Source organism: Schistocerca serialis, chromosome 5, assembly GCF_023864345.2.
Source record: "Schistocerca serialis cubense isolate TAMUIC-IGC-003099 chromosome 5, iqSchSeri2.2, whole genome shotgun sequence".
NCBI classification, from domain to species: domain Eukaryota; kingdom Metazoa; phylum Arthropoda; class Insecta; order Orthoptera; family Acrididae; genus Schistocerca; species Schistocerca serialis.
This window is the reverse complement of record NC_064642.1, coordinates 588,019,194-588,045,364: the sequence shown is the minus strand read 5'-3', so window position 1 is coordinate 588,045,364 and position 26,171 is coordinate 588,019,194. Positions and strand designations below refer to the sequence as shown.

The following is a 26,171-nucleotide window of genomic DNA, read 5'->3' as shown; positions in this document are numbered from 1 at the left end:
TGGCCGACGTGAGTGCCTTTGCTGACTCCACGATATCGCCTGCAGCGCCTCTCCTGCCTCTTGACCACATAATTTTGATCCTAGACCACTGGAAAACCGTGACCTGGGCAGTAGAGCCCAGATTTCGTTTCGTAAGAGCTGATGGACCCCCAATTGTCAAAAAGGCAGTGTGCTAACTGATGGTGGCTCCATAATGGTGTGGGCTGTGTTTACATGGAATGGACTGGGTCCTCTGGTCCAACAGAACCAATCATGGACTAGAAATGTTTATGTTCGGCTACTTGGCGAGCATTTGCATCCGTTAATGGGCTTCATGTTCCCAAAGAACGAGGCCATGTCACCGGGCCATAACTGTTCGCAATATGTTTGAAGAACATTCTGCGCAATTCGAGCAAATGATTTGGCCCCTCATATCGCCTGACACGCCCATATCGCCCGAAATGAATCCCGTCGAATGTGTATGGGATATAATCGTTTGGTCAGTTCGTGGCCAACATCCTGCACTGGCAACACTTTCGCAGTCAATTATGGACGGCTATGGAGACAATATGGCTCAATATTTCTGTAGGGGACTTCCAACGACTTGTCGAGTTGCTTCACTAAGCCGGGGAAAATCAGACCCGACGCAATATTAGGCGGTATCCCATGAATTTTGTCCCCTCAGTGTATAATGTCTCTAGAGCTGATCAAAGCTTGATGGACGGAAGGACTGTCGAAAGCCTGATCGAAGGCCCAAAGCAACACTGTACATTTTCCATCCAAAGCATAATTTTAAAATTGTGAATTTTCCTCCAAGGAGGTACAGAGAAATACACACTTACAGTGTACTAATCAATGTTATCTAAACAGAAAAGAGATTTGTGCTACTCATCAGAACTCTGCGTTAAATCACCCCTATCCTCTACCAAGTGTAGGTTCCGCCCTCTGACAGGCTGGAATCCAGTACTAATTCTTCAGGACGCAGCCCGAGTACCTCGGTGGCGTCGTCAGACATAATAAAAGAATAATCAAAAGAATTACTGTTATTATCGAAAATACATTCGTTGCTGCTTCTTCTGTGACGACTGGCGGCTACGTAATCGGGAGATCAAATCGCTGAATCCAATACCGGACTCGTGGCTGCGAGGACACTGCGTCAGATCGGAGTGGGGATCTATGACATCCTGATACGGTCGTTTTGCCGCCCGCTGGCAAGGTGGATGAACGCCGACGGTAGGTCGGCTTGAAGGTGACGGTGACCGCGAGGTGTGTGTTTTGCTTCATACGCCGTAGTGGGAAGTACTCAGTCCCTCCAAAATCGCTGCCCACATTGTCCCCTCAGCTAGACTGCGATGTCGGATGCTGTGTAGTGGTGCTGAGTGCTGAGCCTGGCCCGCCGGTACTGTAGACCTTCAGATCCGTGCAACACTGTAGTTATGGGCAGGTTTCTGCCTTTGACCAGAGGCGTGCACGTAGACCCTCAGACTACCCGTCAGCGCTGGTTGCTGTGATGATGTCTGTAATGCTGGACTCCATCAACCCTGGCTTCGGATCGCTGACCGTCCTCAGCGCAGCAAGAGCAAGACTATAAAAAACTCACATACATGATGTTACCATACGTTAACCAGGGAATCGAGTGTGAATGACATGAACACCTCAGTCCCGCTGATGGATTACCGGAAGCTACTGTCGAGGTCGGCGTCAGATGATTGCTGACAGTTGCAGTGGACTGGATATAGCAGCTCTGCGGGCGTACCGGTAACTACGTACCGTGATATTATAAGCGTCTCTATGGCAAAGCCTCACTGTTCTCTCTGCCCTGTAGACGGTTACAATTTTTGCCTGCAGGCGTCACAACTTCGCAGCTGAAAGCTTTCTACTTCTTACGCGGTCTCGACCATAGTGGGGTGGAGTATTTATGCCGCCGAGGAGGGGCTCTGCTGCACTACGTCATTCGTAATGACCGAATTTATTCTGGTCTTGTCGAGTCGTCAGTGGTCTTCAGTCACGCTACATTTGCTTAAAGATTTTGCTACAGGGACTTTACTGCTCAGTCAAACTCCCAGTAGACGTTGTTGCTTCCTATCCAGTGTTTCTGATGTACTGTTACGGTGTGACAAAGGCTGGTCTACACTGTTCCAGCCATTTACTGCTGAGTTGCTAGCAGTCTCTGTCAAAAATGTCGAGCTGGCTGTCTCCCTGACCCAGTAACGGTGTTGTTATTTTTTTACTTCCTGACTGGCGGCTGGCGACATTCTGCATGATTGGAAAAATTTTACTGTGACGTTTACTACTAATTTAGTCATGTAACACATGGAACTGCAATATACACTCCTGGAAATTGAAATAAGAACACCGTGAATTCATTGTCCCAGGAAGGGGAAACTTTATTGACACATTCCTGGGGTCAGATACATCACATCATCACACTGACAGAACCACAGGCACATAGACACAGGCAACAGAGCATGCACAATGTCGGCACTAGTACAGTGTATATCCACCTTTCGCAGCAATGCAGGCTGCTATTCTCCCATGGAGACGATCGTAGAGATGCTGGATGTAGTCCTGTGGAACGGCTTGCCATGCCATTTCCACCTGGCGCCTCAGTTGGACCAGCGTTCGTGCTGGACGTGCAGACCGCGTGAGACGACGCTTCATCCAGTCCCAAACATGCTCAATGGGGGACAGATCCGGAGATCTTGCTGGCCAGGATAGTTGACTTACACCTTCTAGAGCACGTTGGGTGGCACGGGATACATGCGGACGTGCATTGTCCTGTTGGAACAGCAAGTTCCCTTGCCGGTCTAGGAATGGTAGAACGATGGGTTCGATGACGGTTTGGATGTACCGTGCACTATTCAGTGTCCCCTCGACGATCACCAGTGGTGTACGGCCAGTGTAGGAGATCGCTCCCCACACCATGATGCCGGGTGTTGGCCCTGTGTGCCTCGGTCGTATGCAGTCCTGATTGTGGCGCTCACCTGCACGGCGCCAAACACGCATACGACCATCATTGGCACCAAGGCAGAAGCGACTCTCATCGCTGAAGACGACACGTCTCCATTCGTCCCTCCATTCACGCCTGTCGCGACACCACTGGAGGCGGGCTGCACGATGTTGGGGCGTGAGCGGAAGACGGCCTAACGGTGTACGGGACCGTAGCCCAGCTTCATGGAGACGGTTGCGAATGGTCCTCGCCGATACCCCAGGAGCAACAGTGTCCCTAATTTGCTGGGAAGTGGCGGTGCGGTCCCCTACGGCACTGCGTAGGATCCTACGGTCTTGGCGTGCATCCGTGCGTCGCTGCGGTCTGGTCCCAGGTCGACGGGCACGTGCACCTTCCGCCGACCACTGGCGACAACATCGATGTACTGTGGAGACCTACCGCCCCACGTGTTGAGCAATTCGGCGGTACGTCCACCCGGCCTCCCGCATGCCCACTATACGCCCTCGCTCAAAGTCCGTCAGCTGCACATAGGGTTCACGTCCACGCTGTCGCGGCATGCTACCAGTGTTAAAGACTGCGATGGAGCTCCGTATGCCGCGGCAAACTGGCTGACAATGGTGGCGGCGGTGCACAAATGCTGCGCAGCTAGCGCCATTCGACGGCCAACACCGCGGTTCCTGGTGTGTCCGCTGTGCCGTGCGTGTGATCATTGCTTGTACAGCCCTCTCGCAGTGTCCGGAGCAAGTATGGTGGGTGTGACACACCGGTGTCAATGTGTTCTTTTTTCCATTTCCAGGAGTGTAGATATAAGACGTAGGACAGGCATGCCCAAACAGCACTCCATAAGCGCGAGGGCTCTGGCTGCATTCCCGCCTGGTACTCCGAGCTGATTAGTGAGTTGGGCAGTGGGATGAGGTGGGAGAGGAAAGAAGGCTGCAGCTAAACGGCGCTAAGGCAGAGCATTCGTGTTGTCGGACGCCAAGCAGTTTGCTGACAATACTACTTGCGTTAAATTAGATATACATTCTGCATTAGCAATACTATGGCGTCTACTTACTTGTCTAAAAAAATATAAAGTGAAGAAGCCACATCGTTCAATGCTGAATGGGAATTTCCTTACTTTTTACATGGTTGAGAGGCCATGCAGAGTGCTTAATATGCCATTGCATTATTACGGCTAGGAACGTCATGACAACACCAACCAGAAAGACGATATAATGCACTTGTCTTGTGGCAAACGACGGGGAATGCTTGCTGAGCTGAAGGCAGCCATTATGGAAGAAATTGAGTTAAATGTAAGTAGAGCTGTGACAGAATATATTGTGGTTAACAACACATATTATTTGGATTCATTAATTGTTTTAATGCAAGGGAAGAATCATTTGGTAACATACACTGGACAAGGTTGATGTCATCAAAGGAAAAGTAATTCTGTGGAAAAAATCATATTCAAGTTCATGACACGGACCGTTTCCCATAATTCAAGGCAGTCATTTGTGGACGAGAGATGAGTGACTACATTTTAAAACCTGAAAATTTTCATCATGATATCTGAAAGAGATTCCAAGACACTGAGTAACTGAAAACGTATTTCGATTTATTCGTAGCACTGTTCTCACTTTGGTTGCTAGTGGTTACGTACCTCATTATTTCCGATTTGAGCTGATAGACGTACAGTGAAGTACGTACACACCTGAACTACCTGTTTGTCCAATCCAGGTATTTACAAAACTTTTATAAAATGTTACCCAAAGAGCAATATTCTCAACTGCACAGACAAGCTACTATAATTATTTCAATGTTTTGTTCGACAATGTGTGTGAACTTTTTTGTGTTTATGAAACTGACAATGTCCCGCCAATGTTAACGTTTAAAAACAGAGTGTAATATGCATAACTGCATATGTTCGACCCTATCACGAAGCACAGTTCTAGAAATAGCACATATTATAAAATCGAAATGCATATAAACATCAAAATGTTGTGTTTAATATCTGTACATAAAGCTTTCTGTAGTTCTATTCACCATGTTAGCACTATGCAATGTACATCTTTAGTAAGCTAATAAAAGTTATTACTTTTGCAGAAAAATAAAAAGTTGAAAATAAACCCGCATGATAAATTGCTGCTTATAAAAGTATGCCGCAGATTTTGCTCTTAGAAATAGTTGTAGGTATTGCAGACATGTCTTCGTAAGCTTACTGCATTTACAGCCTTCTGTCTCATATACCTGCTCAGAACAGTGTGGTGGTGGGGGAAGCTGGAGCGCTGAGCAGACTCGACTCAGGGAGCGCAAATGCTGGCTAGGCCTGTACTAGGGGCCGCAGATACATCTCAAGTCCAAGCGTACTGTTGCCACAAATGACTTCTCTACAAAGACAATTTAACTCGAGATTGCCAAAACCCATCCATATTCCCCCACTTCTAACCTTCAGTCCCCACTCCTCCGTAACACCTGAAACCAATCCCCCTACACTTACTCCTACAACTGTAACGCTATACCCCCTCAAGCTATACCTTAATTTCCCGTCGCGTCTTCCCTATCGACACACCACGTCACCCAAACAACCCTGCCCTGCCTCACCACTGAAGACATCATCCGCTTCATTACCACTGTCTTTTCAGCATCTACATATCATCCATCAGTTGAACATGGCTATACCTTCCGTATTGTATATAAAGACAATTGCCACATGTTGCCAAATATTTACCCTCAGATGTTTGTGCGGCATCCATCCTCAAGCCGCAGCATAGCTAGAATCCTCCCATCGTTACAGCTGTCACCAACCACAGCCCAATACCTTTTTTTCCTCCTCAATGACTCCAATATCAGCTCCTTGTCCTAATCTTCCGTCTACTTCCTCCATGATCTCTTCATACAACTATTACCCGGAGTTAGTAACTTAGTCATTAAGAAACGACATCAGCATCACCATTTTGAAGTCATCACTTCCGGGCAGCTCGCCAGACAAAGTCAGCTTCACCACAGAATATCACCATTTTTTCTAATAATATCTTTGTAACGCAAATTTTATATTTCAAAAACTGTGGGCTGAAATCAGTTACTCGCTGCTGCCAGCCCACCCTCGCACGGAGTTATTTTGAAAGTTCCACAATTTAGTTTATTCATTGCGTATCTATTAGAGAAAACATTTTGAGTCGCTACTTATATCTGCATTTCTATAAGATATCTCTCTGATGCATTTTTAAATACATTTGTGAATTGCAAAAACTCCTTTTTGTGAAGGGTAATAAGAAAAGGTAATTGGTACTTTCTTTCCACTTCAGCGTACTTGCGTCGTAGAAGTTGTAACTGTCGGATATAGCAGGATACATAGTGGATGTTTTTCATAGCGGTAATTCTAGTTCACATTTAACGGGACCTCCGTTTGCGCTGCAGAATAACAGCTTTGCGGAAAAATAGAGGAGTAGAAATGCGGTTCCAGTGCCGGGATTATGAATGCGGAAAGCGTTGGGGATTTCTTTGTTTGCACGCCTATTAGATAAAACTCTTAATGTAGCATTCATTAAGGTCAGTGCAATTTAAGCATTATTACAGAAACTACGTTGAAAGTTCCTTAATAAATGGGGTTGATGCTTAGGGCTTAACGTTCTGTAGACGGCGAAGTCGTGAGAGACTATCAGAAGTTAGAATTGAGGAAGCACAAGGAAAGAAACCTGCCGCGACATTTTTAAAGGAATCATCTCAATACTTGCCTCACGTGAACGAAAGAAAACCTAGTTCACGATATCTTGACAGAGCGTTGAACCGGTGCTCACGCGAATACATGTTCAGTGTCGTAGCCACTGTACCACCTGGTTCTGTGTTAGGGAATAGCTTCCAGCTCTGTAGTCAGTGGACCGAAGGTAAATACATAGGTTGGTTCAGGGCTTCAAGAAGATCAACGTCAGCTGTTCTCTCCCACCTATCAAGGATGTGTGTGTTTTATTTAGAAAAAACAGCACTTTCATGTGACGTAGCGACCAGTTACACGAATGTACTTTTTCTACAGCGGATAGACCCCACCCCTTTAATGCAAGTTTCGGAAGTCTGCGAATTACGTGTCTGCAGCTGACATAAGCGTTCCATTAATTCTAAAACGTTTCTCAGATATGGAAATGTCCTTACGTTCCGACGTAAGTGTAGTATTACAGCAACTGTGGTTTATGTTCCAGCAGCTTATTCTTTCGAAGGTATTCCATTTCCAAAGCATCGTGCACTCTTTTCACGAGAAATATTTTACTTTGGAAACCAAGCATGCTGCTTAGTTTTTCGTCCCGTTGATCCCGGATGTTCGCCAGTTAAGTTTTTACCCCTTGAAAGATAATCCATGAAAGGAACCCCCATCTGCGTCGCTGGAAACAGTGGCCATGACCTTTCCAGTAGATTAAATCGACTTTGCCCTTTCCATTTCAGAGCACTGCTTTGACCGCTGTTTCATGTCAGGTGCGAATCAACGGATTCATGTCTCAACGACGGTAACAAATCAAAAATGAACTCAGTTAGGTTCCTTTTAAAACCACTCAAGCAATCCTCTTTTCATTTACATTTGACAGTATTCAACAAGTGTGTGACTGCTCTTACGCAATACTTTCCGATACCCATCATTTGAAATATACAAATAGTTATAAACACTAACTTCTACAGAATTTAGATTAACGTAATACAACTAGTTCATACTCATAAATAATCTAAGCTACATTCAATTAGAATGAAGCCCTCCGATATTGTAGGTATAATGGAAACACGTAACTCAAACATAAATATTGTTTCCAGAATGAGATTTTCACTCTGCAGCGGAGTGTGCGCTGATATGAAACTTCCTGGCAGATTAAAACTGTGTGCCCGACCGAGACTCGAACTCGGGACCTTTGCCTTTCGCGGGCAAGTGCTCTACCAACTGAGCTACCGAAGCACGACTCACGCCCGGTACTCACAGCTTTACTTCTGCCAGTACCTCGTCTCCTACCTTCCAAACTTTACAGAAGCTCTCCTGCGACCTTCGAGTCTCGGTCGGGCACACAGTTTTAATCTGCCAGGAAGTTTCATATCAGCGCACACTCCGCTGCAGAGTGAAAATCTCATTCTGGAAACATCCCCCAGGCTGTGGCCAAGCCATGTCTCCGCAATATCCTTTCTTTCAGGAGTGCTAGTTCTGCAAGGTTCGCAGGAGAGCTTCTGTAAAGTTTGGAAGGTAGGAGACGAGGTACTGGCAGAAGTAAAGCTGTGAGTACCGGGCGTGAGTCGTGCTTCGGTAGCTCAGTTGGTAGAGCACTTGCCCGCGAAAGGCAAAGGTCCCGAGTTCGAGTCTCGGTCGGGCACACAGTTTTAATCTGCCAGGAAGTTTCATATCAGCGCACACTCCGCTGCAGAGTGAAAATCTCATTCTGGAAACATCCCCCAGGCTGTGGCCAAGCCATGTCTCCGCAATATCCTTTCTTTCAGGAGTGCTAGTTCTGCAAGGTTCGCAGGAGAGCTTCTGTAAAGTTTGGAAGGTAGGAGACGAGGTACTGGCAGAAGTAAAGCTGTGAGTACCGGGCGTGAGTCGTGCTTCGGTAGCTCAGTTGGTAGAGCACTTGCCCGCGAAAGGCAAAGGTCCCGAGTTCGAGTCTCGGTCGGGCACACAGTTTTAATCTGCCAGGAAGTTTCATAAATATTGTTTATTTATTTCAATTGATATTCGTAACTATCACGCTTAGATCTAACCTCAAATATTTCCTTTCAATGTTTATCCTTTACGTAGAATGCGCTGTACTCTTTCTTATGATATGGTAACAGTGCTAAACCATTCAAGCGCATTTAATCGCTATTATTCGTCACAATATTGCTCACTTTCTTGACGTTTTCATCCTTAGCTAAAACTTTTTATGCCTTTCACGTGGATAAGCTTCGCCAAGGGTAATGTCATATTTCGTATGGCGTCTGTTAAACGAAGAGTATAAGACTAAATCTAAGTACGGTTCTACAGATACCAATATGTTTATCGCGCTAAGGTTCAGTCTGTCAGTATTTTAGAGATGTAGTGGTGTAGCTCGATTTATAAACAACCACTGCAGGCTGGTAACGGCCAGTTTCTACCCTTATATATGAGAATAAAGAATTAAATCACACCCACAATTATTCAGACATAGACTGTCAATGCCGTACCACTAGAAAAGTATGAGATAAGAATTCGGCAGGCGCAGATTCGTCGTTCAGCAAAGCGACTTATCTTACTTTTATAATACTGACCATCTGTGAGTCCTCATTGACATTGCACCGAGTCGGAAACAAGTTAAAAATTCACACTAGCATTAATCTCTAAATATTTATTATTATTTTAGATAAACGTGAGATGGGAGCAATAGTCTGACCAAGGTAAAGAAATTGAAAAATTCAGATAAACTCCAGATATTTTAGAATAATTACTACAGCAAACCCTCGCAAAAATTAATACATCTGCTACATTTAATACCTAGCATCGTGGGGCAGGAAGCATAGAGAGGAGCAACACTCATTCATAAAACATAGCTTGCCCGCTCGGAATAAATACTCACTCTCATTCCCAATACCAATATCATGCGTTCCTTCTCGTCAACTGAGTGACAGCAGAATTATCAGACCACAACTTGTCTGATAAAAACAGTTTCCAATGGGCCGCTTCCGGCTCAGCACTGCCTGCTCGCACTAACTCGCAACATGTACTTCCAGTGCAAAACTGCTCACAAGCAAACGGTACGAACTTCCCCTCGCCGAAATGATTCGCACTCCTAAATTGGTTAGGGTACTACTAGGACTTCAAATTGTGTAAGTAGGAAGACACAACGCTCTACTGATTTTTGAGAAAATCCAGTTTGAAACTTTTAGGCGCGCTTGTATACAGGGTGACAATTATGGAATTATATGGAACAAAGTCGTCATAACTTCCGAACGGTTTGCGTTATGACGTTTAAACTGCACGGTTGGAAGCGGGGCGGCCGGCCGGTGTCGCCGAGCGGTTCTAGGCGCTTCAGTCTGGAACCGCGCGACCGCTACGGTCGCAGGTTTGAATTCTACCTCGGGCATGGATGTGTATGACGTCCTTAGGTTAGTTCGGTTTAAGTAGTTCTAAGTTCTAGGGCACTGATGACCTCAGATGTGAGGTCCCATAGTGCTCAAAACATTTTGGAAGCGGGACATGAAGGGAATTAGTGTTGTTTGGTTTATCGACGAAGTCCACTTTCATTTGGATGAGCTCGCCAACGAGCAAAATTAGCGCCTTTGGCGGAAGGGGAATCCGCATTTCGCGATCGAGAAGTCTCTTCATCCTCAACGGGTGAATGGTGTGCAGCGTCCAGTCACGGAATAATAGGTGCGACATTCCTTGATGGTACGGTGACTAACGAACGGTACGTGAAGGTTTTGGAAGACGATTACATCCCCATTGTACAAAGTGACCCTGATTTCGACCAGATGTGGTTCTGCAAGACGGAGCTCGACCACATCGAAGCAGGAGAGTGTTTGATGTCCTGGAGGAGCACTTTAGGGACCGCATTCGGCCTCTGGGGTACCCAGAGGCCACTGGCATGGGTCTCGATTGGCCACCATATTCTCCAGATCTGAACACATGCGATTCCTTTTTGTGGGGCTATGTTAAAGACAAGGTGAACAGCAATAACCCCCAAAACCATGGTTGAGCTGAAAACAGCCATTCAGGAGGTCATCGACAACATCGATGTTCCGACACTTCAGCGCGTCAAGCAGAATTTCGCTATTCGTGTGCGTCACATCACCGCAACTGACGTCTGGCATATCGAACATGTCATAACCTAAATCCGAATATCTGTAATGACGTTTACTTGTTGAATAGAGTGTGTGCACGCAGTAGTTTGTAACTAATTTATGTTTTTTTCCCTATAATTAAATAATTGTCACCCTGTACTTTTTATACTCGGCAATACGCAACGACTCTGCAGCCTAGAGAGTAAGCGCTTATTTTCATAAGAGCGAGTTCTCTGGGTCCAATCTCGCTGCCGGTACTAGTAATTTTTGTGAATTATCTGCACCAATGCTCGGTGCTAAGTTTCGGCATGCGTCGTACGCAATTGTATGCCGACTGAGAACTGTTTACTAATGGAAACCAAGTTTACATTGCAGTAGACACAGTGGAAAGAAAACCATGGATATGCACAATTCTGCGTTCCTTAACTGTGCTGTATGTCGCGATGATTATTGCTTTCCGTGTTTCTACGGTCAGTACCATCCAGATTCGTGCATAGGTTACACATTATACTTGTCGCAAACGTAGATACAGTAATATAAATAAAATGGCTTCACCGATTTGACTGAAAGTTCTTGCGTATCCTTTTCTGATTCCCAGTCTCCTTAGAGAAGAAACATTCTGCTTTTTCGACTGCTTTTAGATTAGGAAAAAAGTCGATGAATTATTACATATTTATACTGCACATGGTCAAAATAAATCTGTTGTTAGACTTAATTGAGATTTAAATATAAAGCGTTGGCAGCGAGATTCGAGCCAAAGACCTGGCGCTCGTGAACTAAGTATTTACTCGCTCGGCTGCGGATCCCGTGAACACCAGTGGCCCTACAAAGCATACAGCATGAGCACTCTTGCCGGCCGCTGTGGCGGAGCGGTTCTAGGCGCTTCAGTCCGGAACCACGCTGCTACTACGGTCGCGGGTTCGAATCCTGCCTTGGGCATGGATCTGTGTGATATCCTTAGGTTAGTTAGGCTTAAGTAGTTCTAAGTCTAGGGGACCATGAGCACTCTTATAGTTTTCAAATTCGGTTTTCTCAAAAACTGTTAAAAGTTGCGTTTTCCTGTTTACGTATGTTAAATTCGTAGTTGTTCTCTACACCTCCCGACAATAAGAATCAAATCGGTAAGGGAAGATTCGTACTGTCTCCTTGACAGTGCCAACTAATGCACTAATAATAATACGCACTGCATTTCATGGCAAGTCCGCTTAGGGCTGCGCTCATGTGAGAGCAGCAGAGAGACTGCCTCAGAGTAAGTCGACCACAGCATTGTTGCAGCTGGGACTGAGGGCTTTTCGGTCGCCTGATCGTGACTTCTTATCGTGATATTTCATTAGGTCACGCTGAACCATCGGATAATATATGGGCAGCTGTCTTGATGCCATTCACAGTGCAGTGCGTTTTGCTTAGTCACCACTGTACTTGTCTACTGTAACGTCATCACGTGTTCCCTGTAACCGGCACGCGAGGCCAAGTGCAATAATATCGGGTAGCACAACTGCTTCTATTCAAATGACTCCTGGCAGCTGCCACCTTGCAACTCCTTCCCATCTCTCCTTCAAATATGACGTACTCACATGGTACCACCACGCCCTAACTGTTGATTAGCTCAGATAACCACTCCAAAGATCGCCAGTGAAACTTAACTACTTGCTGTGTAGCAGATGGACATCGAAGTCGACCAGCAAGCGCTCGGAAAATATAGCAAAGAACTCTCCAAGAGGCGATATGCAAAAATACGTACGGTAATCGAAATGAAGTGTGGCTGAATCAACCGAGACATTTCAATTTCTTAACTGCTACGGGTAAAGTAACAACTAACTGGAACTTTGGTTTAATTTCACTCGGAGATTAAGCACCCAAAACAGAGATTTTTTTAAAAGGCGACATCTTATTCCACTTCAACCATGTCAACGAAACATTCGCGTTGCAATTACTTTAGAAAACCATATAAACAAAAATACACTTCAGATTAACTTGACGGTGGACACAGTCTAGTGTTGGGCATGCACAAAAATGACACAAAAAAAATATCTCTAATATCATCAACATTTATGTGCCATACTGAAACACTGACCCTTTCTCTCGTACAAGGTAGGTTCAATGATATAGTCCCCTCATTTTTTAAAATTTTTCCAAAAAATGCCATTTGGCGTAACCTAGGCTTATTGGCGAGTGTGGACTAGCAAATCCTTCACCCGAGTACTCAGTTGAGAGAAATATGCATCTATTAGTAATGAAACTCTTTCGCCTAAACGTGATAAGTGGAAACAGTGTGTGCCAAAACCTCTCTCCAAAAGTGTGAAAGAAAGAGTTTTTAAATTCCGATTGTAGTGTCGCACATTTAAATATGACTATTTATACATGAAAGTGTATGCATGGAATGGTTATCAATAATAAGCAGAATGGCTCCCTCACAAAACAGCCACACGCAAGACTAACTGATGCGTGTGGAAATTGTGCACTGTTATAAAAACACATCTACTTAGTGTCATTAAAATTTTGAAAATGTATACTGCCCCAATTTCAGCTCAGAAGGTTCGTTTAGGCCCTGCAATTCTTTATTACCTTGCAATGGATAACTCAGCTCTGCTCTGTCTGCATAGTGCAGGACTGTAAAGTACCGAACTGCATGACCCTGGCACTAATCACCGCACGGTTATCTGCCTTACCTTACATCAGGCTAGTCTGCCAAAAGAGACTTTTGTTAGGTTAGAGATATTGGATTAGATTCAGTTTTCGTTTCATAGACCCAAAAATGACCTCATAATGCTTAGTTATGAAGCCACATTTACGAATAATGGCCAGGTGAGCCACCGAAACACGCACTGTTGATCTGCTGAAAATTCTCTTTGACTTCGTAGGGTGGAACGTCAGCGTCCATGTAGTGTAAACGTGTGGTGTGGGATATTGAACTAACAGTTCATAAGCCCATGTTTTTATAGACGAAACGCTGAGCGTGCGTAGTATCGCAGCCTCCTAACAAACCATCTTCCACAGATGCTACAAGGCGTGCCTCTACAGACTAGAAGGAACATGTGGTACCAACATGACAGCTGTTATCCCCATGGTGCACGAAGTATGTCTTCAAGAATTGTTTCCAAATCGTTAGACTGAACGTAGAGGGCCTTGGCCGACCCGTTCCCCGGCTTTGACACCTGTGGAATTTTTTTTTTTTTTCGGGGCAACCTGAAGAGCGCTGTCTACAAGGACATGTCAGCTGCACTCGATGACGTGCATCGACGTGTTACAGCAGCCTGCTCGGACATCTCTTCTGAAGTGCTAGCATGTGAGTAGCTGTCGTTAGATACAAGACTGGAAGCCTATATTGTCGCTGCTAGTGGTCAGTTTGAACACAACCTGTGATGGGCAGTTGTCTCGTTACTGTATGCACTTGTGTTGTTCTTCAGTGTGGGTTACAGGAGGTATTGTGCAAGTACCGTAGTGGCAACTTTTGAAAATAAGATATCTCGTAAATGACTCGCAGTAGAATCGTGCAATAAGCACCACTGGAATTCTAATTTTCCCTACTTTTAGTTTGTTTATGTCAATAGGTAGTGTTTCGTTTAAAAAAGTGTATGTTTGCATTAAAACATACTTTCTAAATGTTATTACAATCTGTTGATTGGCTCCGTACGGTTCTAGGCGCTTCAGTCTGGAACCGCGTGACCGCTGCGGTCGCAGGTTCGAATCCTGCCTCGGGCATGGATGTGTGTGATGTCCTTAGGTTAGTTAGGTTTAAGTAGTTCTAAGTTCTAGGGGACTGATGACCACAGATGTTAAGTACCATAGTGCTCAGAGCCATTTGAACCATTTTTTTTTTAGTTGATTGGCTAACAACACGAATCTATGACTACCAATTCATTTTGTGAAAATCGCACATTAACAACACTTTCCATTTCCGCAATATTTTCGGTGCATGGTTTAGCTGATTCACCCTATAGGTCTATTCACCTTTCAGTAGGAGTGTCAACAATTTTCAGACCCACTGTAGAAGAACAGCAAAATCATTTGAATGATCTCCCGGAGCATTGTAATGAAAAAAATTTCTGTCAGGTTTAGATGTTGCAAGCGGCAGCATGGTTGATGTACATCACACTGAGAGCCTAGAAAATTCGATGAAAAACTATTAGGACGATGAAAATAAGGAATATTTTTTGATGAAACCTTCTCGGGTGTTGTCTCACAGCTTCTAAGTGTTTCCTATCCGTTACCTTCAGGCGAAGTGTTGGGTTCATATCCAGTTCGTTCTATGCGAACTGCGCACCACCTTCTCATCTGGACACCCCTGTAAGAAACCCACTCTGCTGAAACGTTTCGCCTTCTTGACTTGCAGCCTTATGAGCATCATGAAGCTGCGCTCGGTCCCCTTCTCTTAGTGATGTGCTGCATTTCCGTATAGGGATTTGTTTTTTCGAACACTGATTTTTCAAACAGAAAAAGAAAAAGACAAATTCACGTATTGTTTTTATATAGTTCGAACGTAGCATTAATAAAGCCTGATGGTGCGTAGTTATCCAAAATGCTGACATATTCTTTTAACGACGAGATACGATGTGCCACTATGCCGCTGCAGCAAAGAGTTTCCTTGCAAGATTAAACAAATACTGGATGATTTATTTGAAAAGGCAGCACCAATTTCCATCCCCGGCGTTCCCCAATCGAAAGGATGATTTGTGCTTATCGTTTCGTCGGCAAATAGGTCACTAGAGACGGAACGCATGCTCGGATTCGGGTAGGATGGGGAACGAAATGTACTGGGAACTTTTCAAATGAATGATTCCGGCGGTTGCCATAAGGGGAGACGTTCATCAAAAACACACACTATTTAAAAGATGCACCAAATTCACAATTCTGAAGATACGGCAATGAAATTTTGTGCCACTCTCTACTTGAAATTAACGCATTTACTATGAAGTTTCTTGGATTATATATACTTAATGTTATTATGAAATTTAAAAATATTTTTTTCAAAAAATAATGTATCCAACTTTCTTTCAAAAACTATTACAGAGATATCTACAAAATTTTCTCTGTTTAATCAAGTTTTCAAAGTTACTGTTGCGAAATCATTTGGGTTTCTAGAAATAAGTGTACAAAATTTTATTATTCTTGTATGAGAAACAAGTACACAAACTGTAATAAACATAATTTTCAGGAAATGCAATTTGAAGTTCAACATTTTTTCTTATGTCACCTTTACAGAAGGTCCCAGATCTGATCTCAAGGTCTTATTTCCCTTCTTCTGGTTTCTTGTTTTCTGCCTCCTTTCCTCCACCAAGTCGTCAACTAACTTTCCAGGTGCTGTAATCTATTTTTCTCAGGACGTCTTGAATGAAATTTCCAATCTTAAAGCCATTTCTGTCTAATACCTTCATCCTTCCTACGTTCCCATAATTAAATACAAGAACTGGATCATAAGTTGCAATGCTGGAGAAAATCCTCCAGTAGCACAATGCAAAACTGGAATTGCTTCTTCATAAACAAAGCAACTAATTTGTTATTGTTTCTCGGATAAGGAACAGAGTCACAGATGATCTATAAACCCAAAGGGTATATATCACAGTCTTCTAAATCCGTCCCGTACAAGTTTGCTTGAAAGTAATCCACGAAAACGTTGATACCGGGCTAACGTTGTAGTGTTGCTTCAAAAATTGGGCGTGGCCACAAGGTCGCGTCACACATTTCACTATTTTTCAGTCACGTCGAATGCGATTTTATCATTGAAACTTTGGGAACTTGTCCATGAGATCTACTAATAAATAAAAAATAAATTGAAAATGGACATTTCTGGTCAATTTCACGAACGTCCCCCTTAACGACGGCGCCACTTAACCCGTTTCCTCAGTTGGATCATGTTCTCTGTCTCGTCGCCGATCCCACACTGAACTCAGATCTTTCTCTAAGAGGAACAGGAGGACGAATATGCTGCGGCAAATACATTTCTTCCCTTCCTACTTAGGACAGATTATGACGTATGCAGACTAGGTGGTGGACACAGATACACTGATGATCCAAAACTTTATGACCAACTGCTTAACTGCGCGCTGTTCAATTTTTGGAACTGAATACAATGTTGAGTCTTCATGGTGTGATTTAGAATAGGTAAATCTCTTGTGGTATGTGGCACCAGATGTATACGCACAGGTCACGCAATTCCCGTAAATTACGAGTCGTTTGTTTCTGACTACAGACTGGTCCTCGACAACGTCCCACACATGCTTAGGTGTCCGAATTTGGTGCTCCTCAAATCGCTGTAGCATCATTCTGGCCTTGTGACACGGACACTTATCCAGCTGGAAGATGCCGTCGGTGTTGGGAAAGACATCAAGTACGATGGGATGCAGGTGGCCTGTAATAATGTTCACATAATCCACAGCTACCATGGTACATTCTTACAACAGGTAGAAGCCCACATAAGCGGCCATCATAACATAATATAGCCTCCACTGCGTGTGTCTGTGGCACTGTGCACGTTTCGAACAGCCATTGGCCTAAATGACGGCGCATCCGGACAGGACCATCCATCTGGTGTAACACGAAACGTCAGTCATCCGATCAGGCGACACGTTTCCATTGATCCACAGTGCAATCTCGATGATCCCTTTCCCACAGCAATTCGTAACTGACGATGTCGTTGGGTCAGTATGGGAAGAAGTAGTGGTTCGTCATCTGCAGCGGAGCCTCATCAACGTGCGCTGAACGACAGGCTCAGAAACAGTGGTGCCTGCAGTAGTATTGTACTCTTTCATCACATCTTCCGCAGATCGGCAACTATCCTGCTTTACGGATGAGGCAAGCCTCCATCATCGGTAATAAGGCGTGGACGTAGAACACCTTGTCGCCTGTTCGTGGTTTTACCATCTTTGCACCGTTTTCCATAGATACGAGGGATAACCACACATATCAAGCTTGCTCTTTACTCGTGATCTCGGCAGCTGTTCAGGAGTGGGGTAGAGAGTGGTTCGTGCCTCGAATAAAAGCGCTCAAGAGCAAGGCGACTCGGTCATACTCGTAGCGGGAATTGACTAAGTGTGATAATGGATGACAATCACACGTTTATTGAATTCATCATCATAATATTTTCCTTTTCGTATTTTCTCGTCAGATCGTGCGCAAGCATCGTAACTATATTTCTCACTCGTTGAGCATGTACCTAGAAGGAAAATTTCAGTCCGCTAGAATCATACTCAATATGTGAAGTTATTTCTTGATTTCAATGAGTAGCCCTTAAGATGTGACATACGATTTGCCCGTCCCATTCCTCGTTTTTGGCACTGGACATAACCTACAGTACCACAAATGTCCCTTCCAACCAATATCGGAAATTAAAACACGTATTAATAAACCTTTGGTCGTCCAATATACGTCCTACCTCTTTCCCTTATCTCATGAAAATAATGTAGCAGTTTTTTTAGAATCTAGAGGGCAAGAGAACAAACAGAAAGGAAAATATGATGACGGTAGCCATAATGGCTCTGAGCACTATGGGACTCAACATCTTAGGTCATAAGTCCCCTAGAACTTAGAACTACTTAAACCTAACTAACCTAAGGACATCACACACACCCATGCCCGAGGCAGGATTCGAACCTGCGACCGTAGCAGTCCCGCGGTTCCGGACTGCAGCGCCAGAACCGCACGGCCACCGCGGCCGGCAGCCATAATGGTCCAAAGCTGAATACTGGTGGACAGTTTCTTCTGCAATTAAGGAACATTATTCAGATTTTTAAGAGAAATCCAAGGAAACCTTTTTTTGCAAAACTGTTTACAAAATTTAGTTTGCGTTCCAGTTTTAACTATTTTTACGCGATATCCGGCGACATTCCCGAACGTTCGTCCATAATGGCACCTTTTAAATTTTGTGCGTAACGGCAAATACTAAAATAAGACGATTAGCGGAAAAAAATACTTCAGTTTTTATGATTTTATCACACCACTGTTCATGAACTGTAAGAGGTATAAAAATAAAAGTGAGCACTCTCATTTCCAGAACAAAGAAAAATCCGTTGACACTGGCTTGGGTTCTCTATAATATGACATTAAATGTACCGAATTCAAGAACTAGTAATTTGAAATTACCCCAGCTGAAACTATTCCACCTCTTTCAGGGACCGACCTGTAGCATGTGCGTTCCCTCTACTAACACTTGCAGAGTGTCATACGAGCTATGGGTGCACAGGGATGCTCTCGTAAGCTCATTGAGCCAGATGTCAGTCACCAGGTCTTGACCCAACTGCGCTTTATATGAGAGCTGGGAAAAAACAGGGTTTTTCAAATGACAGAGCACAGCAATCAGTTGTCCTTTTCTTGTAGGTTTTGTTCGGCAAATCTAGATTTCGGCTAGTGCATAGCCACTATCAGTGCACCATTTTATCTTATCAGTGCATGTTCTAAGACGTTAGTCCCCTGCTGTTCGGGCTTCTGTCCCAGTTCTTTTAAGACTACTATTTTATACAGTAGTCTTGAAAGAACTGTGACAGAAGCCTGAACAACAGCGGACTGGCGTATTATAACATGCATTAATATGATAAAATGGTGCATTGGTAATGGTTAGGCACTAGCCGAAATCTAGATTTGGCCAAAACCTTGAAGAAAAGGACGACCTATTGCTATGCTCTATCATTCAAATGTCATATCACAGTCGTTGAGTGCACCTACGTTCCTAATGGAAGGTAACCTGATGAAAACAAGGGTATTTTAATGAAAGAACCGAGTGGGTAAATTTGGGTTTTATGGGCTTTATTGCTTTTTTGGTACTGTTTAAACACTTCAGTTTAAATTACTGTGATTAATTCATTCAAAGCTCAAACACATTCTTACAAGTACTTTATCAGTGCCCATTATCTTGTCCTGCCTGCACTTCATCCCTTGAATCTTCTCCACCTACAGGCTCGTTTGGTCAAAATTAAGATATAGTGCAGGTGAGACAAGACCCGGGAAATTAGCGAAGACCTATAAATTACTGCATTTAAAATAAATTGTAGTTTATAGCCATTGTGATTAACGGCTTTGCTGCAGTGGATATACCGGTTCCCGTGAGATCACCGAAGTTAAGCGCTGTTGGGCGTGGCCGGTACTTGGATAGGTGACTATCCAGCCGCCATGTGCTGTTACCATTTTTCGGGGTGCACTCAGCCCCATGGCCGGCTGGAGTGGCTGAGCGGTGTTAGGCACTTCAGTCTGGAACCGCGCGACCAGTACGGTCGCAGGCTCGAAACCTGCCTGGGGCATGGATGTGAGACATGTTCCTAGGTTAGTTAGGTTTAAGTAGTTCTAAGTTCTAGGGGACTGATGACCTCAGATGTTAGGTCCCATAGTGCTCAGAGCCATTTTAACCATTTGAACCACTCAGCCTCATGATGCCAATTGAGGAGCTACTGGACCGAGTAGTGGCGGCTTCGTTCAAGAACATCATCATAACGACCGGGAGAGCGGTGTGCTGACCCCACGCCCCTCCTATCCGCATCCTCCTCTGAGGATGACACGGCGGTCGGATGGTCCCGGTAGGCCACTCGTGGCCTGAAGACGGAGTGCTAGCCATTGTGACTCTTCATAAAGTTAAAATTTTTTATGAAACTGTAAATGTTAAGTTGTCTAACTGTGTTTTCACATTGCAAGAAAAGTTAAAAACATTAATAAAATAAATTATGACAGTAAATAGATATCTTCAGAAAGTATGATGGCTCTTTTGAAAATGTGTAAGGCTAGCTATGTGACTTTTATATGTTAATTAAATTTTCGGAATTACATTTAACTGAGTTTTTAATTTTCTTTTAAACCGCATTGATGTTCTGGGTAGGACTAAATTAGAACAGCCCTGCTTCTACCGGGCCTTAGCGGTTGCGAGTAAGCGACAAGACAATGACAAAGTTGACGTGCGAGTCTGAAGGTTGAAATGATCAGCTCCACTCACGAGAGTAGAACACCAACAGCCCACCACCTTCGCCGTTTTCGAGATGCTCGTTTCCAGTCGCCAAGTCATGACAGTGTGCCCTTTGTCAAAGTCCCATATTTCTGTGGCTTTCCCCATTTGCTGCCCGCATAGACTCTAGAATGGTTTCCCATTCGTCTCGCCCCCGTCTGCTCTCCTTACCAAACTAAGTTTTCACATTGACTGCTGACTGCACTGAATCTCGCGATGGCCAGTGGCCGTTTGGGTAACCAGAGTACGTGGCAGCTGGTGTTCTCGTGTTGCAGGATGGATGCTGCTTGTTCTGACCTGGAACCGCCGCCCGTGTTCCACGTCCCACCGCCGCCGCTGCCACCGTTCCCGCAGTCAGAGGCGGGATGCGACCTCACCTGGGAGGAGACCTGCCACCTGCTACAGGTCAGTGCCGTAACAAGTTCGCTGCTTGAATCTGTGCAGTTTGTTCTCCGATGTAGCGCACTGTGTCGGACAATTCGCTCTGCAACGTACTCACAAGCTTACTAACCTCTTGCAATCCTTCGGTACGCTTAAGACTAGTGTTGCGTCAATGAATAGCTGGATGAAATGCTATCCCACTTCTCGTCAACGTCTGTTTTGACTTACCGCGATCGTAGTGCCGGTCGCGTCAAGTAGTGTTTATGTGGTGTTACCTGAAGGAAGAGGTATCATGACAAACTCGGTACCTCACGTCTGAACCACAAGTAAGCTCACTCACTGCCAGACGCAGCGACGAATGAGAGATATCAGCGTAGGCAAGCTTGCAGGAGTTTCCATACGCCGCCCCTGCTGAAGAATTACTTCATAGCGTAGTGCCGCCCGGCCTCTCTGCAATCATCGCCGAAGACGACAGCATTGTCTCGCTACAGAGCCACCAGAGTGAGACTTGTATTGTTTATTGTTATTTGTACATTGAGAGAAGACACTGTTATTATGTACTATATTAGGCCAAACGTTAGTGTCCAGCGACAGTAAAAAATGTGATAGACAGTCCTGTGGAAATGGTTCAAATGGCTCCAAACACTATGGGACTTAACATCTGAGGTCATCAGTCTCCTAGAAGTTAGAACTACTTAAACCTAACTAACCTGAGGACATCACACACATCCGTGCCCAAGGCAGGATTCGAACCTGCGACCGTAGCAGCAGCGCGCTTCCGAACTGAAGCGCCTAGAATCGCTCGGCCACAGCGTCCGTCACAGTTCTTTGGACATGGGTTATATTAATGTTAAGTACTTCATTTTGTTCAAATTATAATAAAATGATCTAATATTTTGCGTGTGATGTAGTATCCATTCGGCCTTTTCCCTGAAAGTAGTATTCGGACAGGGTTCTTTGGCCTTTTGAATAAGGTACTCTAGCAGAGACCATCACCGTGGTTTTTGAATTGTGAAATATGGGTCCAAAAATTACTTCTGGTCTAAAGCAACAGGTAGAGAAAAGAATTTAACTTAAAGACGAACATAGCATTTGTACATCATGAAAAAGCGTTCTGCGAATTCAACAGACGTCTGCTGTGGCAGATTATGGAAAGAAGTGGCTTCCCAGCGTATGTAATCAACAGTCCAGAAGCTAGTTACAAAGAGTCAAAAATTACAATCGTAGATGAAAATAACTTGGCTAAATAATTAACAACCACACGGAGAATTATACAAGAACATGACCGGTTTGCAACTCTATTCAACAGCTACACAGTTAAAGCTTCGAAAAGAAGTATCACCTACGGCATGAAGATCAACATGGACAAATGTTTTAATACTCTGTTGTAAGCAGATGAGGAAATAGTTAAAAAGATAAAGATAATAATCTTAATTTGTTGGCTTGCAAATATAATGCGATCATCTCCACTAATAATACAATGGTTATGACACTCAAGGGAAAATCGCTTATAAGGTCGAAAATCGTAATAAATAATGTGATGCAGGAATAGGTAATCCGCTTCCAGTATCTCTCCTGTGTCACAGGTAGCAACTTAGACAGTGAAATTGATAACAAGACTGTACAATTTAAAACATTCTGTGAAGACTTAGTTACACAAAAAAGGCCACGAAAGAGACACAAAGTTATGGCAGTACTTGCTATGTTCAACGAATCTGAAACCTGGGTTCCTACGCAAATGGATATGAACAAGATCTGGACTGAAGAAATGAGATTTCTTGATTGTGTTGAAGGGGGCACCGGAGAATATCGTTACACAAATGAGGACATTAGATGTGAATTACGAGTAGATTCAAAGCATAAGAAAGTAGATCTAAACAGAAACAGATGTTGGAAACAGACCAAGACAGGTAAAGTCACCTAATTCTTTTATGAACAAGAAAATTTAGAAAGAGAAAAAGTTTGCGAAAAGTGTTCGGAAAGAAGGATCCTTTCACACTTTCGTCTACGTATTCTGCCACTGAATCGTTGTGATGCGAATTCAGTTGTAAAGTTGTATCAGGAACAGCGAACTTTGTCTAGAGCGCACCCACTTACACTTGCCTGGATGCTTCAGGAAAACTTCCAGACAACTGAACTTGCCTTCAACGTAATAACCTCCCATATTGGACAATGAAAGAGGTTCGGTATATACACCCATGAACAGCTTCCACTTTCGCACTAAAAATGGTTCTCTTCACTAGGGTACCAATCCAATAGATATAATAGGCTTCATATTTTATAAAATCTATTTGCAAGCTAAATACACTAAAAGTGTGATTCAACAAGTAGCAGGAATTAGAAAGAAATTAGGCGGTATATTACAGTAACTTATAGCATACTTAGTACATAAATTATTTCCCCCTGTAATGAAAGAAGGAGAATATAACCATGTAACTAAGTAACAAGTGGTTAGAGAACTTTAACAAATGACGCTATTTGCTCTTAAATTGCTCTAGCTTCACAAAAGTACTTCTCGGTCTCTAGACTTAAGACCACGATACACACCGAAAGTGGGTATATAGTGAACGATGATTTTTTGATCGTGACAAACATTAATGTTACCTCTTGTGCCTCTCACCTACCGAGCGGCAGAATAAAGCTGACTTTGTGTAATCTGTCATTTGTATGTTTTTATAGTCATTGTTTCCTAGGTGGCAATATATTGAGGACTGAAGACCGGTTCTTGAAATTGTCACTACTTTTTAAATACGATATTTTAATTTTCTACCATTACATAGTACCTGATACAGGGATTAGTGATCACAAGATCGTTGTAGCTAGGCTCAATACCGTTTCTTCCAAATCCACCGGAAACAAACGCAAAATAATTTTATTTAAAAAAGCGGATAAAGTGTCACTAGAAGCCTTCCTAAGAGACAATCTCCATTCCTTCCGAACTGACTATGCAAATGTAGACGAGATGTGGCACAAATTCAAAGATATAGTAGCAACAGCAATTGAGAGATTCATACCTCATAAATTGGTAAGAGATGGAACTGATCCCCCGTGGTACCCAAAACATATCCGAACGCTGTTGCAGAGGCAACAGAGAAAGGATGCGAAGTTCAGAAGAACGTGAAATCCAGAAGATTGGCTAAAATTTACAGACGCGCGAAATTTGGCACGGACTCCAATGCGAGATGCCTTTAATAGGTTCCACAACGAAACGTTGTGTGGAAATTTGGTAGAAAATCCGAAGAAATTCTGGTCGTATGTAAAGTACACAAGCGGCAAGACGCAGTCAATACCTTCGCTGCGCAGTGCCGATGGTACTGTTACCGACGACTGTGCCGCTAAAGCGGAGTTATTGAACGCAGTTTTTCGAAATTCCTTCACCAGGGAAGACGAATGGAATATTCCAGAATTTGAAACACGAACAGCTGCCACCATGAGTTTCTTAAAAGTAGATACCTTAGGGGTTGCGAAGCAACTCGAATCGCTTGATACGGGCAAGTCTTCAGGTCCAGATTGTATACCGATTAGGTTCCTTTCAGATAACGCTGATACAATAGCTCCCTACTTAGCAATCATATACAACCGCTCGCTCACCGATAGATCTATACCTACAGATTGGAAAATTGCGCAGGTCGCACCAGTGTTTAAGAAGGGTAGTAGGAGTAATCCATCGAACTACAGACCTATATCATTGACGTCGGTTTGCAGTAGGGTTTTGGAGCATATACTGTATTCAAACATTATGAATCACCTCGAAGGGAACGATCTATTGATACGTAATCAGCATGGTTTCAGAAAACACCGTTCTTGTGCAACGCAGCTAGCTCTTTATTCGCACGAAGTAATGGCCGCTATCGACAGGGGATCTCAAGTTGATTCCGTATTTCTAGATTTCCGGAAAGCTTTTGACACCGCTCCTCACAAGCGACTGCTAATCAAGCTGCGGGCCTATGGGGTATCGTCTCAGTTGTGCGACTGGATTCGTGATTTCCTGTCAGGAAGGTCGCAGTTCGTAGAAATAGACGCCAAATCATCAAGTAAAACTGAAGTGATATCAGGTGTTCCCCAGGGAAGCGTCCTGGGACCTCTGCTGTTCCTGATCTATATAAATGACCTGGGTGACAATCTGAGCAGTTCTCTTAGGTTGTTCGCAGATGATGCTGTAACTTACCGTCTAGTAAGGTCATCCGAAGACCAGTATCAGTTGCAAAGCGATTTAGAAAAGATTGCTGTAAGGTGTGGCAGGTGGCAGTTGACGCTAAATAACGTAAAGTGTGAGGTGATCCACATGAGTTCCAAAAGAAATCCGTTGGAATTCGATTACTCGATAAATAGTACAATTCTCAAGGCTGTCAAATCAGCTAAGTACCTGGGTGTAAAAGTTACGAACAACTTCAGTTGGAAAGACCACATAGATAACATTGTGGGGAAGGCGAGCCAAAGGTTACGTTTCATTGGCAGGACACTTAGAAGATGCAACAAGTCCACTAAAGAGACAGCTTACACTACACTCGTCTTCCTCTGTTAGAATATTGCTGCGCGGTGTGGGATCCTTACCAGGTGGGATTGACGGAGGACATCGAAAGGGTGCAAAAAAGATCATCTCATTTTGTATTATCACGTAATAGGGGAGAAAGTGTGGCAGATATGATACGCGAATTGGGATGGAAGTCATTAAAGCAAAGACGTTTTTCGTCGCGGCGAGATCTATTTACGAAAACAATTTGTCCATTATATTTGGACAGTGCAGCTCCGTGGCCGTGGATAATGATATTTCACTGTAAAAATACAGCAACCAGCCACTTTTTAATGCGTTTTATTTATGACAATATGCATTTCGGGTTTGCACCCATCTTCAGCTGGCAAATTACATGGATTCTTCAGTTACTACAGTAGTACAATCTCGACAGCAGGATCCAAACTGCTGTCGAGATTGTACTACTGTAGTAACTGAAGAATCCATGTAATTTGCCAGCTGAAGATGGGTGCAAACCCGAAATGCATGTTGACATAAATAAAACGCATTAAAAAGTGGCTGGTTGCTGTATTTTTACAGTGAAATATCTATTTACGAAATTTCAGTCACCAACTTTCTTTTCCGAATGCGAAAATATTTTGTTGAGCCCAACCTACATAGGTAGGAATGATCATCAAAATAAAATAAGAGAAATCAGAGCTCGAACAGAAAGGTTTAGGTGTTCG

At 43.8% G+C, this 26,171-nt stretch overlaps 1 protein-coding gene across 1 annotated transcript in view; it reads left to right on the top strand.

The window, feature by feature from the left end:
• The window catches only part of LOC126481384 (uncharacterized), a 416,720-nt gene that overhangs the window by 331,509 nt on the left and 59,040 nt on the right, over positions 1 to 26,171 (top strand). Inside the window, exon 2 of the mRNA XM_050105099.1 lies at positions 20,867 to 20,996. Coding sequence (XP_049961056.1) covers positions 20,868 to 20,996 — 129 coding nt within the window. The 5' untranslated portion in view covers position 20,867. The remainder of the gene's footprint in view (positions 1 to 20,866; positions 20,997 to 26,171) is intronic.